The 14583-nt window shown below is 46.0% G+C and overlaps 1 protein-coding gene across 17 annotated transcripts in view; it reads right to left on the bottom strand.

The window, feature by feature from the left end:
- Positions 1-14583, bottom strand: part of LOC131683943 (uncharacterized) — a 287688-nt gene that overhangs the window by 106072 nt on the left and 167033 nt on the right. For all 17 annotated transcript variants that reach the window (XR_009304600.1, XR_009304601.1, XM_058966412.1 and 14 more), the window contains 5 exons: positions 11922-11989; positions 1306-2463; positions 1025-1237; positions 766-964; positions 261-703 (listed from right to left, as the gene is read on the bottom strand). Coding sequence is in view for 15 of the 17 variants with exons in the window: in XM_058966412.1 (XP_058822395.1) it covers positions 261-703; positions 766-964; positions 1025-1237; positions 1306-2463; positions 11922-11989 (2081 nt within the window). In the remaining 2 variants the exon portion in view is untranslated. The remainder of the gene's footprint in view (positions 1-260; positions 704-765; positions 965-1024; positions 1238-1305; positions 2464-11921; positions 11990-14583) is intronic.

Genomic DNA, 14583 nt, shown 5'->3' with positions numbered 1-14583 from the left:
AGACTAGATGACAGTTACAAGTGATAGAAGTAGCAACAATTTGTGGTTAGGTGTGATCTTCATTTCAGCACCATAGATGTTTTCGCGGAAAGAAGAAATAGCACAGATAAAGTTGCAGACACATCCAAGTGAAAATTGGAGAAAAAAGTAATATTGTCATACGTGTGTTTACGTCAGATATTGAGAGACAGTCGTGTGAGATAGAGACAAATATATCGAGAAAAAAAAAGTTAAAAACACTTGCAAAGATCTCAACTCACCATTCTCCATCGCAACCTTCGCCTTGTATCCCCCGAAGTGGTTGGAGTAGTCGGATATGAACCGCAAACCGAGCAGAGCACCCTTCGACACGTGTCGCAGCAGCTTCAACTTCGAACTCCAATCGCCGCAAACTTTTCGTGGAACGCGACCGACATTCAAATCCGGAGGAGGAATCCGTAGATTATAGCTAGGATCGTCCGGCTGGAGAATCAGATTCGGAGCTTTGCTGGCGAAGGTGGCCATCAACCGATCGCCGATGTCTATTTTCGAAGGCGGCGGCGGCGGATTGGACTTTCTCCGGCGGACGTAGAACCGACTGGTGCTGTGGCGTGGATTGCGAGCCTGGAACAGAGGCACAGAAGCCAGCGATCGCGAAGGTTTCGTGTACGCTGAGGAGTAGTTGGCTGGAGGTTCCAGAATTTGAAGGTAGTCGTACGCGCATCTAGGGGTGAAAATAATACATGTTTTTAATAAGAGTGGTTTAACTGTTTCGGGCGAACATACAGCGGTTCGCTCTCAAGGACCAGCTCTTCAAAGTCCAACACTATCCGATAGCCGGGAGGGGCAGTGATAATAGTTAGACAATTAACATTGTCCGGATATGGTCGTGGAAACCTCGGACTCCAGATGGTGGCTTTTGGCTGATCCATCGACAGAGTTACCGTTTTGTTGCAATCTTCGCGCCAGGTTTTCTCGAGAGCTTCTGTGGAATAGATCATTGAGTTGATAAAATAATCAGTACAAGAAAATGAAGGACAACAACCTTCCACCACAACACGTTCGCATAAAAAATGGTTCTGCGTCGCGCAATCCCGATCGTTCCACATGTAGGACACCGTTAGCGAACTGATGGCTGCTGAAGTGCTGGGAGGAGTCTGAAACTGGCGTCGAATCTCCACACAGTCCTGCTCACTCAAACCATCGTCGTTGGGCTGTCGATTATAGTTACCCATCTGTATCCAACCTGGAAACCAATCTGAGAAGAAAAACCAACCAACTCGTTCAACCAATCAGTGTAATAGCTTACGACCTTCCGATACTTACTAGAATACATAAAAGGTAGACTGTCACTCCACCGGAAGTCCCCTTCGAGCGTTCGATCGGATGCTCCAATCCAGTAGGCATTACCATCCTTGTAATTGGGACTTTTGAGCAGCAGTTGATCCACCAGCTTCTGTTCCGAAACCGATCGGATCGAAGCCAGATGGCCACCCAACCGGTTGCATTCCTGTTCCGCTCCGTGCCAGCTGAGCCGTTGACTTTCGAAGGCGGCTATGCAGAACTGGCTGCTTGCGATCCATCCGAAGGCACATTGTGAGATAACGCTCTCGATCGGTTGCGCGTCGTGTTCGATGAGTAGTGATGGAATCGTTCTACTGCTACTATCGTTTGCTACTGCGGCCTCCAGTGCCGCAAGCAGTGAGTACTTGCTAACGTGAATTACTAAACTATTATCACTTGAGAGCAGCGTGTATTCGGTCACATCACTGTAGCTGTCGATGCAGCGAACCCATCGGTTCTGCGGCTGCTCGTAAACTTCCACGCGAAGACCATTGTAGCACTGCGATTCGTAACTGTTACCCTGCGGTACGCCTAAATCTATTTGTTCGTGTTTGATCGTGGACGAATTGGACGCTTCCGCCACTCCATTCGCGTTCAACCGTAGCGACACCCGGTTACCGAATGGTAGATGAATCCTAAACCGACAGTCGAGACCCCGCAGTGGCCTTAACAGCACCGAGCTGTTCCTATCACTAATCGTTACATTGTAACAGTAGTCCACTAGTCTAAAGTTAAAACTAAACACCGGTCGATTATGCACTAGCAGAGCGGTACTGCGATGCTTCTGAAAGTGAAACGTCCGATCGCTTTTGGGCAGTTCCTCGAGCTTGCCACACAGAAAGTGCCCTTCCGTGTCACCACCACCACCACCACCACTGTTCACTGCATCGTCGCGTCCATCTACACTACCGTCAGAGATGGACTCGATAAACTTGAGATACCCGCCGTCCGAACGGCAGGGAATGTTGAGCCTTGTCAGCTGTACCACCAGACCGGGCGGTGAGTGCCGTCGGTCACCGTCCGCTGCTAGCTGATTATCCTCCAAACGCGTGGGGAAGCCTATTCTACAGTTGTCGTACTCCGCCGGCAGTTTGCTAGAGTCTAGAGATCCCGAAGTTTCCTTAAGTAGTAAATTGCATTCTGGTTTGGTGGGGGGAGAAAAGAAAATGGGGTGTATTAGTGAGGTTCTGAATGGATGGTGAATATTTGATGGGATTCTCCAAATTATTCTGAAGTTTATCTCTTGTCATCGTCTTCAGAAATTTCTCCGCTCAAATTCTCAGTTTCCCTAAGACGAAGCCATCATTACATTTGCCGTGTGTAAGTATGTCATCGTTCCAACTCTGCGCTCCTGTTACAACATACAAACTTCAAGTCGCTTCTTAGTGCCCTATATACCAACACTTCTTAGTGCCCAATGCTGCAGGCGAAAATGGGATTTGTGGTAAACTCCCCAATAACAAATTCTTGATTCACTTAACCCTCAAGACCGCCCTGGAAACATGACTCGGCGGTGAAAAAGGCGAAAGGCAACTGGTACGAGATCCGAACCTCCTCCAAGAAGGTCTACGAAAAACTGTTAAAATTCAATCAGCTATTCGATGGACAGAAGATCTAAATTATTCCGCATCCATTCCTACACAAAGTACAATGCTTACTACACGACCTTGACACCGCCAACATGAAGACGTCGACCATTGTGGACGAACTGAAAGGGCAAAGGTTCACAGAGACCCATAGGATCACCAAAAAGGGTTAACAGCACTCCACTATTGGTACTCTCTATTTCTGGTTTCCATGCCCTGGAGGAAATCTTTCTAGGTATGGTGTGCGTCAAACTCAGACGACACTACCCCAGCTCGATACAATATTGCCGTTGTGGAAAATTTGGACATGGATCGAGGGTATGCAATCAAAAGGAGGCGTGCCTCAACTGCAGCAGGGAATACCAAGTCCCATGCAACGGGAAGAACAAATGCTTCAACTGCCGCGACAAGCATTCAGCCAGGGATCGACGGTGTCCTGTCCAGATGAAGTAAGCCCAAATCATTAAACTTAAAACTGATAGAGACCTAAAGAGAGCACTCACAACAATACCTTTACAGGCACTTCAGAAAACCTCCGCTAGTCCACTCGAGCACCACCACCAGCAGAGGTACGCCTCTTATGACTCTAGCAGCACCATATCCGACAGCAGACCGAACGAGGATCTAGCCTCAAACAGATCATCCGAAGCCGCTAGCCGTTTAGCTAGGGATAAAGTTTTCTCCCATGCATCGGCCCTGTTCGGTTTAGTACCGACCATAGTTGATGAACGTTCACATGCTTGTACAGAGGACATGGCCCTCTCTCGGGAAAGTTTGCCCATTGATGAACAGCCGTACGCCCTGAACTGCTTCCAGACAGAACATTGACTCGCCTGCCTTCCCCCCTGGGCAAATATCGAAGAGGAACTGACGTCCACTGACGAACGCCAACAAATAACAGGTACTACACCGAAGCTCGTGAGTAGGCTAGATCCACCGCCGGAAATTAGACCGAGTAGACCGTGTCGAATAGCTAGCAGTGGGTCGTTGAGGCGCCAGTGAACCGGAAGCTACACTCCACCCGGAATCGCTGGATGGACCTTCGCACCTACTGGATGGCCCGTTGAGAGGCTAGGTCAAACGCCGGGAACTAGACCGAGTAGATGAAGAGGGTAGCTTAATGACCCACAGAAACGTACATCGGCATCGGGAGCAATTTACCAGCGGGGAATTCACGATAGGGTAGATTAGCTGCCCGACAGAATCGTGACAAAAAGGGAAGCTAATTGGCTCACCGATAACGGAAGAAATTCCGTTGTCGGGGAGCTCTCAGTCGAAGTAGGATAATATCTGCGATGATCTCGATAAAGCTGGGAGCTAAATGGCCCAAGGAAGCTGGCATCGGTGTCGGGGGAAATTCCTCCGTTGGTGAACTACCTGTTGGAGTAGGGTGAGTTCACTATTGGGCACTATCCAGGTAGATCGTGATAAGGCCGGGAGCTGAATAACTACGGAAACATGAGCTAAATGGCTCAAGGAATCAGCACCTAATCGGGTCATGGGAATGAAGGCTAATGGCGACGTAATAGATGGAGACAAGAAGTAAGAGAAGAATCGTTAAATCAAAGCTCATAGGTCGAACCATTCCATGAACCAAGTGAGGCTCCGAGATAGAGCAGAAGAATGAGGTGCGACGAAAGTGCAACGATCCCCCCACGAAGTAATACCTTGACATAGTTCCGTGGGGAATAAGGGCGTGAAAAGTAAGGATTGTTTTAAGTGGTTAAGCACGAACGTGAGTCGTGAGTCCCACACAGTGCCAATACACTACAGGCCAGGCTTTTGAACCTTACTGTAGAAAAAACAGGTACCCAGCCCACCGGGCACCAAGCCCCATCGCAGGATACTCTTGGTACCCAATGTGAGTGCCCATCTACCAACCAACCGAAGCGACATTTAACCTAAACCCCGCGGACTTCTTGCCATAACCCACTGCGGTCACTGGAAGAGCGGTTCGGTATTCCCAACGAGCACCACCACCATCCGACATCCGCTCTGTACAACACCGGCAGGCAGCACCAGGCCCGACCGAAGGCCGACCAAGGACATATCAACCGAAACCGCTAGAGGATTAGCCAGGAAGAAAACCTTCTCTCCTGCATCGGGCCTGTTCTGGGTAGTACCGACCTCCGTCGACGAACCTCCAGTAGCTGCCAGTGCAGGGAATCCGGGTCTTTGCAGGTAAGTCGCCTCCCCAATTCTCACAAACTCGGCAAGATTATCTCCCGTAACATCTTTTCAGGCAGCACCAATCACCAACAGTTCACCGAATACAACCATTCTCTGTTCCTTGTCCCGCTCACCAACGGAAGACCGTGTAGGTGGACCATCCGCTCGAAACCCTACCCAGCTTAGATCTAAGGCTCGGTGGGAATGCCGGACTTTACCGGGTTTACTTCACCAGAATGGAGTCCCACCTTTCCCAGAACCTTTCAGTAAGCCTCCTGTAAGACGGTGCGAGAAACGAACGTTCGGTTGCACACCATACCGGACCCAAACAACCTCGAATAACAGACTCAGTTCCACCTCCTGACTCGCACACGCTCTACAGTGGAACATGAAAGACCTCCGGGGTTGCTTGAGGAACCTACAGCTACTAATTGCTCAACTTCAACCAACATGCTTGACTCTCTAAGAAACCCACATTCGAGACGGGATTAATTCCGCAACCGGTACTCGTGGAAGGCTAGAAGCGCAGATAACATCTTTTAGACCATCGGCATCGGAAGCCGGACTGGCATCTCATAGACACCGGTACAACTTGATACGGAGCTTACAGCTTTCGCGAGATCGGTTCGAAATGGAAGAAACTGCTGAAGCAATTAGAAACCCCCTCTTGAGAATAATAGAAGCTACCAATGGGGCAGTCAAATTGCTGAAGTCACGAAAGGATGTGACGCTATTGTACGTAACAACGGAAGCTTCTGTATTCGAGGGCAATACTCTTAAGCCCCGGTTATATCTCGCTGGGCCTATGGTTTGTCGACTCTCGCAGGCCCCAGAAATAGCGGCCAATACAGATAACGTACGACCGTATCCTACCAGCCAAGACTAGCCGTCGACGTTGGTTATATGACTGGGCAGACTTGGTCGCCTACGAGTCCAAACACGCCCAGGCTGCTGAGCGCAGCATTTTTCGCACAGTTGGCAAATCACCACAACGAGCCGACTTACTGATGGAACCTGGAGGTTAACCAAGCTATCAAAGATTGCCGCAAAACACTCCGGATAATGACAAGGACCGCCGCCAGCAACCTCATAAAAGATCCATAGTCACAGTTTCGTAAATCATGAAATCTGGCCAGGAAGGTCATTGAAGCTTCGAAGATCGAGAGCTGGAACGCATTTGTCCAAGGGTTTCCACCGCTTCTCCCTCGTAGTCAACGGAAATACAGTTGAAAATCAAGAAATTGCTGAAGAACTCGTTAAAAACTTCAGTTCGCTACCCTCAGACGCTTCATCCAACCTTCTTAGCACGCTTCAGAAGACTTGGAAGAACGCCAATATCCTTTCAACAGAGCATTCTCCAGGCTAAAATTAACGGCGGCACTCGAAGCTGCCCACGGGAAATCCATCGGACTGGATGACGTCGTCTATCCGCTACAGCATTCTACATCCGAGGCTAGAAGAGTGTTGCGTGGGCTGTTTTAACCGCATCTGGATTGGCCAATCCATTCCATCCTCTTGGAAAACGGTCTTTATAATCGCCATTCCAAAAGAGGACAACACTCCCGGAACGGCGTAAGACTTCTGATCGATTATGCTCCTTTTCTGCGTAGGGAAAACTATGGAGCGGATGGTCAACAAATGGCTTATGACTAAAGTCGAAGAAAGCTCTCATCTTGACCAGTCTTCTGGAAGGGTAGATCGACTGGAGCCCATCTCGGAGCCATGCCCACATAGCTCTACTGGACATCGCCAAGGCTTGTTGTAGGCCGCAAGGTGGTTCCCCGGTTACTAGCTATCTGAGGAGTCTCCGGAAGCCTTGAGAACTACATCTAGGACTACTTCAACAATCGTGTCTTCCGAGTGGAAGTTGGCAGTTTGCAGTCTGGAACGTATGTGGAAGCAAACGATGGCCCTCATCGATAGGGGGTCAACTTGATACGTACCCTCCGCAACATCGGTTCGAAACTGAAGAACATGCTGGAATAACTAGGCACCCCCTTCTTGAGGGACTTCAACGCCCATCATCCGCTGTGAGCATCTGCTAGAAGCGACTAATGGGGCAACCAAATTGCCGAAGCCATGGAAGAATGTAACGCTATTGTACCTAACAACGGAAGCTTCCTGTATCCGAGAGAAATACTGTTCATCCACGGGATATATCTCGCTGGAGCCTATGGTTTATCTATTCTCGCAGACCCCAGAAGTAGCAACCAATTCAGATAACGTACAACAGTGTCCTACCAGCCAGGATTAGCCGTCGACGTTGGCTATACGACTGAGCGGACTTGGGCGCCAACGAGTCTAAACACGCCCAGGCCGCTGAGCGCAGCATTTTTCCAAACCACCACACCGAGCCGACTCGCTGATGGGACCCGGAGGTCAACCAAACTATCAAAGATTGCCGCAAAGCACTCCGGATAATGAAAAGGGCCCCCGCCAGTAACCTCATGAAAGAACAAAAAGCCACAGAGTTTTGCAGATCATGAAACCTGCCAGGAAGGTCATTGAAGCTTCGAAGATCGAGAGCTGGAATGCATTTCTCCAAAAGATACGTTGTTTCCTTCGCCAAACTTTGAAAGAGGCTGAACGCTTTAAGCGGGAAAAGGAGGCATGCTGGCTTCTCCCTCGTAGTCAACGTAACCACAGCCGAAATTCAATAAATAGTCAAAGAATTCGGCAAAGATTTCAGCTCGCTATCCTAAGACGTTGCCTTTCCTCCAACCTTCTTAGCACGCTGCAGAAGACTTGAAAGAACGCTAATATCCTTTCAACAGAGCATTCTCCGGGCTAAAATTAACGGCGGCACTCGCTAGCGTCCATGTGAAATCCGTCGGACTGAATGACGTCAGCTATCCTATGGTAGAGTACGCTCCACCAGAGGCTAGAAGAGTGCTGTTTGGAGTGTTTGAACCGCATTCTATCCTCTTGGAAAACAACCCTTATAATCATCATACCAAAGAAGGGCAATGCTCCTCGTACGGTGAAAGACTTCCGACCGATTATTCTTCTTCCCGGCGTAGGGAAAACTATGGAGCGGATAGCCAACAAATGGCTTATGACTTATGTCGAAGAAAGCACTCATCTTAACCAGCGCTAATTCCCCTTTCCACAAGGAGGTAGAGACTACAGCTCATTTCAGAACCTTTGAAGAAGCATTCCGACATAGCTATACTGGGCATCGCCCAGACCTACAGCACAGTATACCACGAGAAGGTGGTCCAGCAACTAGTCACCAGAAACCATGGGAACTACATCAAGGACTACCTCAACAATCGTGTCTTCCAAACGGGAGTCGGCAGTTTGCAGTCCGGAACATATGTGGAGGAAAATAGTGTCCCATTGGGATCCGTCCTCGTTGTCACCTTATTCTTCGTCAGCATGAACTCCCTGCCGGGGGAAGTTAATATCTTCGTCTATGCCGACGACATCGTAATCTTCGTGGTGAGGAGATCGATCACCTAGCCACCAACAGACTGTTATCTGTAAAATCGTACAAGATTACCTTGGTTTGGGTCCCCTCGCATCGCTCGATCTCTGGTAATGAAGAAGCGGACTTTTTAGCTATGGCGGGCGCTTTACAAGGTGACATCTACGAAAGACCAAGTGATTTTTTCGATATCTCTCGTCAGAGGACGCTATAAAATTGGCAGACATCTTGGAACAATGGAGTGTTAGGACGGTGGCTAAATTCTAAATGGTGTTCAATAAAAAACGAGAATGATTTCAATACCTTTCTGAAATTAAAGTAAAGAACGTAAATTTTTTTTCTCTGCAAGAGAATGCATGTTTTTTTCGTTCGGGTGCTGTCAGTTCAATCAAAGATGGCGTCGAAACAGCATGCACTCCGCGAGCGTGTTGTACGGTTTTACGAAACGCATGGTCATCGTGGAAAAAAGTTTACAGTAGACCACTTTCGAAACGAAAACTTGCCCGTGAGTACAGTTTACCGGATCCTGACTTCCCTGAGCATAGCAGCCGTCCGGCGAAGATAATGACGATAAAGAAGCAAGCGTTGAAAAAGCTGCTCAACAACAAGGACGGAACGTGACGCCAGCTGAAAATATCACTGCTCCCATACCTTGATTCATCGATGGAGGACATCATCTGTCGGAAAAAGAATCGGTCCCTCAAGTACACGGATGAGCAGATAGCGATCGTGAAATCGCAGTGCCGGTGGATGACTAAGTACTACCGCGGGACGTCGTACGTTCTGGACGACGAAAGTTACTTTCCGCTCTCGATGACCCACATTCCAGGAAATGATAGCTACTATCCCTGCGAAAAGTCGGCCACACCCACCGAAGTAAAATATAAGTTTAAGTAAAAAAAGTTATGCTGTACATCGTCATATCGGATAGAGGGTTTTCAAAGCCGTGGTTCAAGCCGAGCGGTCTGGCTATCAATCAACAAGTGTATCAGGAGGAATGTCTTGAGAAAATTCTTCTGCCGTTCTTAAAGGAGCATCATGCGAATGGGAAGTACGTCTTCTGGCCGGACAAGGTATCTTCCTATTACGCCAAGAACACGCTGGAGTATCTTGAGCAGAAAAACACACCCTACGTGCCGAAAGAAAGGAAACTGACCAACTTGCCCCAGTGCCGTCCAATTGAAGATGAGAGAAAGTGACGAGCCACGGTTTAAGACAGACGTAGATTATTTCGTAAAATTATACCGCCACAATAGCTGGTGAGTGAAGTGCGTGTGTGTGACGGAAGATATTCCCGCTGAAAGTGAACGCGACCCGTGGTTCGATCAAACGTTTTAGTGGTGCAGGATCGCCGTCGAGGGAAGCTAATTGTAAAGGAGTTTTCGCTTCCCTGGCTAATCGCAAAGGATCCTAAGCGGCCGCCCTTCTCGCTGCGGAGGATAATCCGAACGAGCGTTGCTCTCCTCTACAACTAACAGTCAAGGAGATGGAAGCGGGTAAGGCAATGGCCTGCGGTGTCTTTCGGGATACTTTGCGGCGAGTAAATAATCCGGCGATTCGTCACCATCGTCGCTGGGGAGCTTCCGACAAAGGAGCAAAGCTCACCTCCCTGGCTAATTGTTAAGGACCGCTGCGCGAGCAGCCAACGAGAACAGGCGAACGCGACCGATGTAGTCCCGGCCGGTCGGAGGGAACCGTCCGCCTTCCCGTCATCGTCTGCAGCAGCGGACCGTAAGAAACGCAGTGAAGAGTTGAGGGAGAATACACGGTAAAAGTAATTTATTTGTTTGCTTACATACGAAAATAAGGCCGCCCTGATAAGAAGGGTCCGCCGGGCAATCAGAACGCGAGTAGTAGGCAAACCACTACTTACATTTTGCGTTACGTAACACCCGGCATTATCCCGAAGGTATCAACGAAACCTTGGTTTAGAGGGACTAATTCGTGATTAGGACGCAAAAGCCAACTATCAAGAAACGCTTGGACACAAAGAATCACGAATACAGTTGTGGACAGTGTTGCGAAACGAGTGAGAAGTACATTGAGGGTCCATTCATAAATTACATAACACAGGAAGGGAGGGGGCTAGGATAAAATGTGATACGTTCTGACATGTGACAGAGAGGGTAAGCTAGAACGTAACGTGTTTTACCAGTCTTCCCAAATGAACATCGAACACCATGTTCGCTCTAGTTCTGTGCTCATCCTACACCATCATTTCGTGTGCAAACTCGAACGCGCTAATGCGTACCAAAACACGAGCACATGTTCATCTGCACAACCGAACCTCATGTACGTACGCGGTGTTCGTACACACAGGTTCTTGATACTAGTTTTCTCTTTCTCTCATCCATCATCACTAGCATTGACTCATTCTGTTTTGTGTGTGCCTTTCTTATGTACGCACACGGTGTACGTACACGGTTCGGTGTTCTATGCGAACCTGTACACAAAATTGTTCTCTTTAATCAGTTGTTATTTTTTCTCATAAATTTTTCAGCAGCTGCGTTTTTTTAGATTACGAAAATACAGTAAAAAAGAGAATTGTTTTTCTTTAGCGTCTATAAAATTGTTTTTTTTTCATCAAAATTTATTGAACTTAGCTATAAGTTATAGGAAATTTTATCTATTTTAATAAATTATATCCATTTCTCATTTCAGTTAACTACGAGAGGCCTTGCAGGACGATGTTTCACGCACAGAAGCCGACGAGTTCCGCCATTTTGAAGCCACTATTTCAAAAAAAATTATTTTATAATTATCGATAAATAACGAATGAAAGATCAAAAGCAGAAGTTTACGTCTTCATATTTCCACAAAAAAAAATCTCAAATATTTCTTGATTTTCCACCAAATCCAGGAGAAGGTGACGCAGTGAGCCACGTTGATGTAAACAATGCTATCACGAATAGGAATCACTTCACTGCGGGTAGTCAATATTTTTGCCAACCAGTAAATCACTTTACAGAAGGGCCATCCGATGAACAGCTGAGTGCAATTTCGACGAGGAACGGTAAGTAAAACACTCGAATAAACCATTATAAAAGCAGTTATGGAAAATAACTGCATAGTTTGTAAACAAACCTAGACGTACCGGTTGCGCCAATATGTGGGACAGACATCCTATCTAGTAGACTCAAATAAGTAGGATAAATAGAGAGGCTGAGACAAAATTGGGAGCGTCTCTAGGATATACTTTTTCGAAAGAGAAAAGTTTAGAGTAGAAAGTCTCCATAATCTAATTTTGCACATGATCAATTGTTTTCCCTTGCTATTCAGATAATAGTCCCGGTAAAATGTGTGTATAATTTGCTAATGTTTCAGAACAACCAGAAAATGGTTGCAACTAACAGTAGCCTTGTACCAACACACAACTTAAAAATTAAATTACTGTATGAAATATCGACTGCACTCACCTTTCAAAAGCACCATTGGGTAATTCAGTTCGTAAACAATATGGCTGGTCATTGTACGATACAATATCCTGTAACGAGAAAAGAGACACACGCGAAAAGTTAGAAAACTCATTTCAACTTGCCTTAATAGTTCAGTTTACACGTCCACATCCAACCAAAAAGGACAACTCTTTGCATTATATACCACCGGCCAATGGAACACCGGGGAATATCTTAGTTTGTAAAACTATATTACAGCAATGGTATAGAAAGTTTCATCGTTTACCCATCCCTTCATTTCCAATGCATTGCTCTTGTAACCATCACGACCACCCCCCCGCCCCCACTTTTGATACCGACCCAAAGCGTCTAGCGGCCACTCGGTGTGCAGCTTTTGTCACACTTCCGGGTATCAAGCTAAGGGCGGAACTGCGGAAACTTACATCCCACTACCAGCCATTATCCCCAGTAGTGGGCGAGGTGAAACTTTTCCGACTGTAAGAACTTTGTCGAAAGACATTGTGATCCGATTTCCCGCCAGTCGTCGTCGTCGTCGTCCTCCGTCCATCGGTGTCGATGTTTGTCACTGGGTTTTAAAGTTGGTTGACCCAAAGACTTAGTTCGTCTCACGGGAGGACTAGACTAGGTCAGCAGCCAACGACCAAAAACAACAACGGTTACAAACTAACGTCCGTCCGTCGAGACGGTGACTGACTTTGGTGGTGTTGGCGCTGGTAGTGGTTTTAATGGTGCTAGTGGAAAATTATAGCTTAGCAAATAAGCGAGGAAGTTTCATCCGTTCGTTCAAGCGACATAACACGGAACCCATCCATGGTGTGGTCTCTGTGTTCAGCGAAGGATCGAAATGGTATCGCCCATTAGTGTGTGCTTTGGCTAAACAAAAAAGTCTATCATTGGTTACGATTATGGGTGTAATTACAGGCGGAGAGATAAACATTAACACTCCATGTGGAATAAAAGGGGGCGACAAACCCCCTGGCTGGGTGCAAAAGGAAAACGCGGCACGGCAAATGTGTCTCGTGGGGGTCTGACAATTACTCAGCTAAAGTATGACGAAGCCGTTGTTCCATTGTTGGTATATCAAAGTTTAGTGCTGATCGGGGACACGTTAAGGTTCCATGAATAATTCAAATAACGAAATGTGATTGTACTTTTTTTCTATCCACATGAATATTTAATTTCGGGCAATTGTGGAATTGTCTATCTATTGAACAGTTATAATATATGATACAAATGAATGCCAGTAGAATATTTTTTCTAATAAACAAATACTTTCTTTTGATACTGTTAAGGAATTGCACGAAGATTCGTTCGAAAATCATTAAAATCTTTGATTCCGATGAAACTTTACACGTTTCACTGACAAAAAAGACTAAACATTTTCCACAGTCAATGAGATCATTTTGACTCAAGAACACATGTTTATAAGGGCGTAAAAGTTTTTTGTCGTGACTAACGACTTACCTTTCAATATAGGGGCCCCTTTTCAAAATTTCGGAAGAAAAATGATGTAAGATTTTGAACGCTTATATCTTTTGCTGTACTGAATGGATTTAATCAATTTCTTCGGCATTTTGTCGAAAATATTTGTACCAATGTTGTATTAAATTTTGGAATATGTAGGACATTAATTATCAACGGAAAAATAGTGTTTTGAAAAATCTTTCGAAAACGACTCGGAAAAGTGAAAATTTTCAGCCCATCCCGCACAGAGCCGTCAATATGGTGCACCAATCGAACGATAAAGTGATGAAAAGTTTTAAATATAGGTCCACTACATGTTTGTTCCTATGATTAATCGTATTGGGTTGCTTGACGAGAGTAGTTGGTGGGGGAAAGCCGGCATATTCGTTTTTTCAAAAGATTCTCGTCTTGTATCAACATAGTTATCTACAAACCGTCCTTATTAAGACGAATGCAAAATGGAAAAAGAATTTAATTAGAAAGTTTCTTTTATTAACTAGTATTAAGTTTGCGCTTGTTAATTCTGTACTTTTACCAGTGAATCATAAGAAAATGTTTTCTAATCTACAAACCCGAAGGTTTTTGCAAATCTTTCCAAAAAATCAGTGAATGTGGCAACTCTACCACTAAGCGAAAGCTACACCAAAACAAATGATGAAAGTATTTTCATTTATCGCACAGAAGGAGGGCCTTTCATCTGCACCGAAAAGTTAATAAATAGGAACGCCTTGATGCAAAGCGTGCTCATTCGGTATGAGCTGCGAATGGGGAATGTTCGAATGTGTGTACGTAGAAGCAGCAAATCGTCGGCAAGGTTTGAATCGTTTCAAAAGATTCTCGTCTTGTATCACCATAGTTTTCTACAAACCGTCCTTATTAGGACGAATGAATAAAGGAAAAAGATGGGTTGGTAATGTATACAACATAACAGGGGTGTCGTGACCACACTTCGAAGTTATTTCAAATCTTGCAAAGCATAAATTGACATAATTTCAATGATTGTTCCTATATGAATGAAATGACAAATTTTCAGGGTAACACAGCAATAACTTTGCAATTTATAGAACAATTTCATATTTTTTAGTTATCATATAATAACTGTCATCTCTTCCAAACAACTTAACCCTCTGCTGCCATCCCCGTGGTTTTGCGGGGTTAAGGAGGATCATTGTAAAATGTCCAACACACGATTTTATGT

The sequence above is a fragment of the Topomyia yanbarensis genome, chromosome 1, assembly GCF_030247195.1.
Source record: "Topomyia yanbarensis strain Yona2022 chromosome 1, ASM3024719v1, whole genome shotgun sequence".
NCBI classification, from domain to species: Eukaryota; Metazoa; Arthropoda; class Insecta; order Diptera; family Culicidae; genus Topomyia; species Topomyia yanbarensis.
Note: the sequence above shows the minus strand (reverse complement) of the source record. Positions and strands in the feature narration are given on the sequence as shown.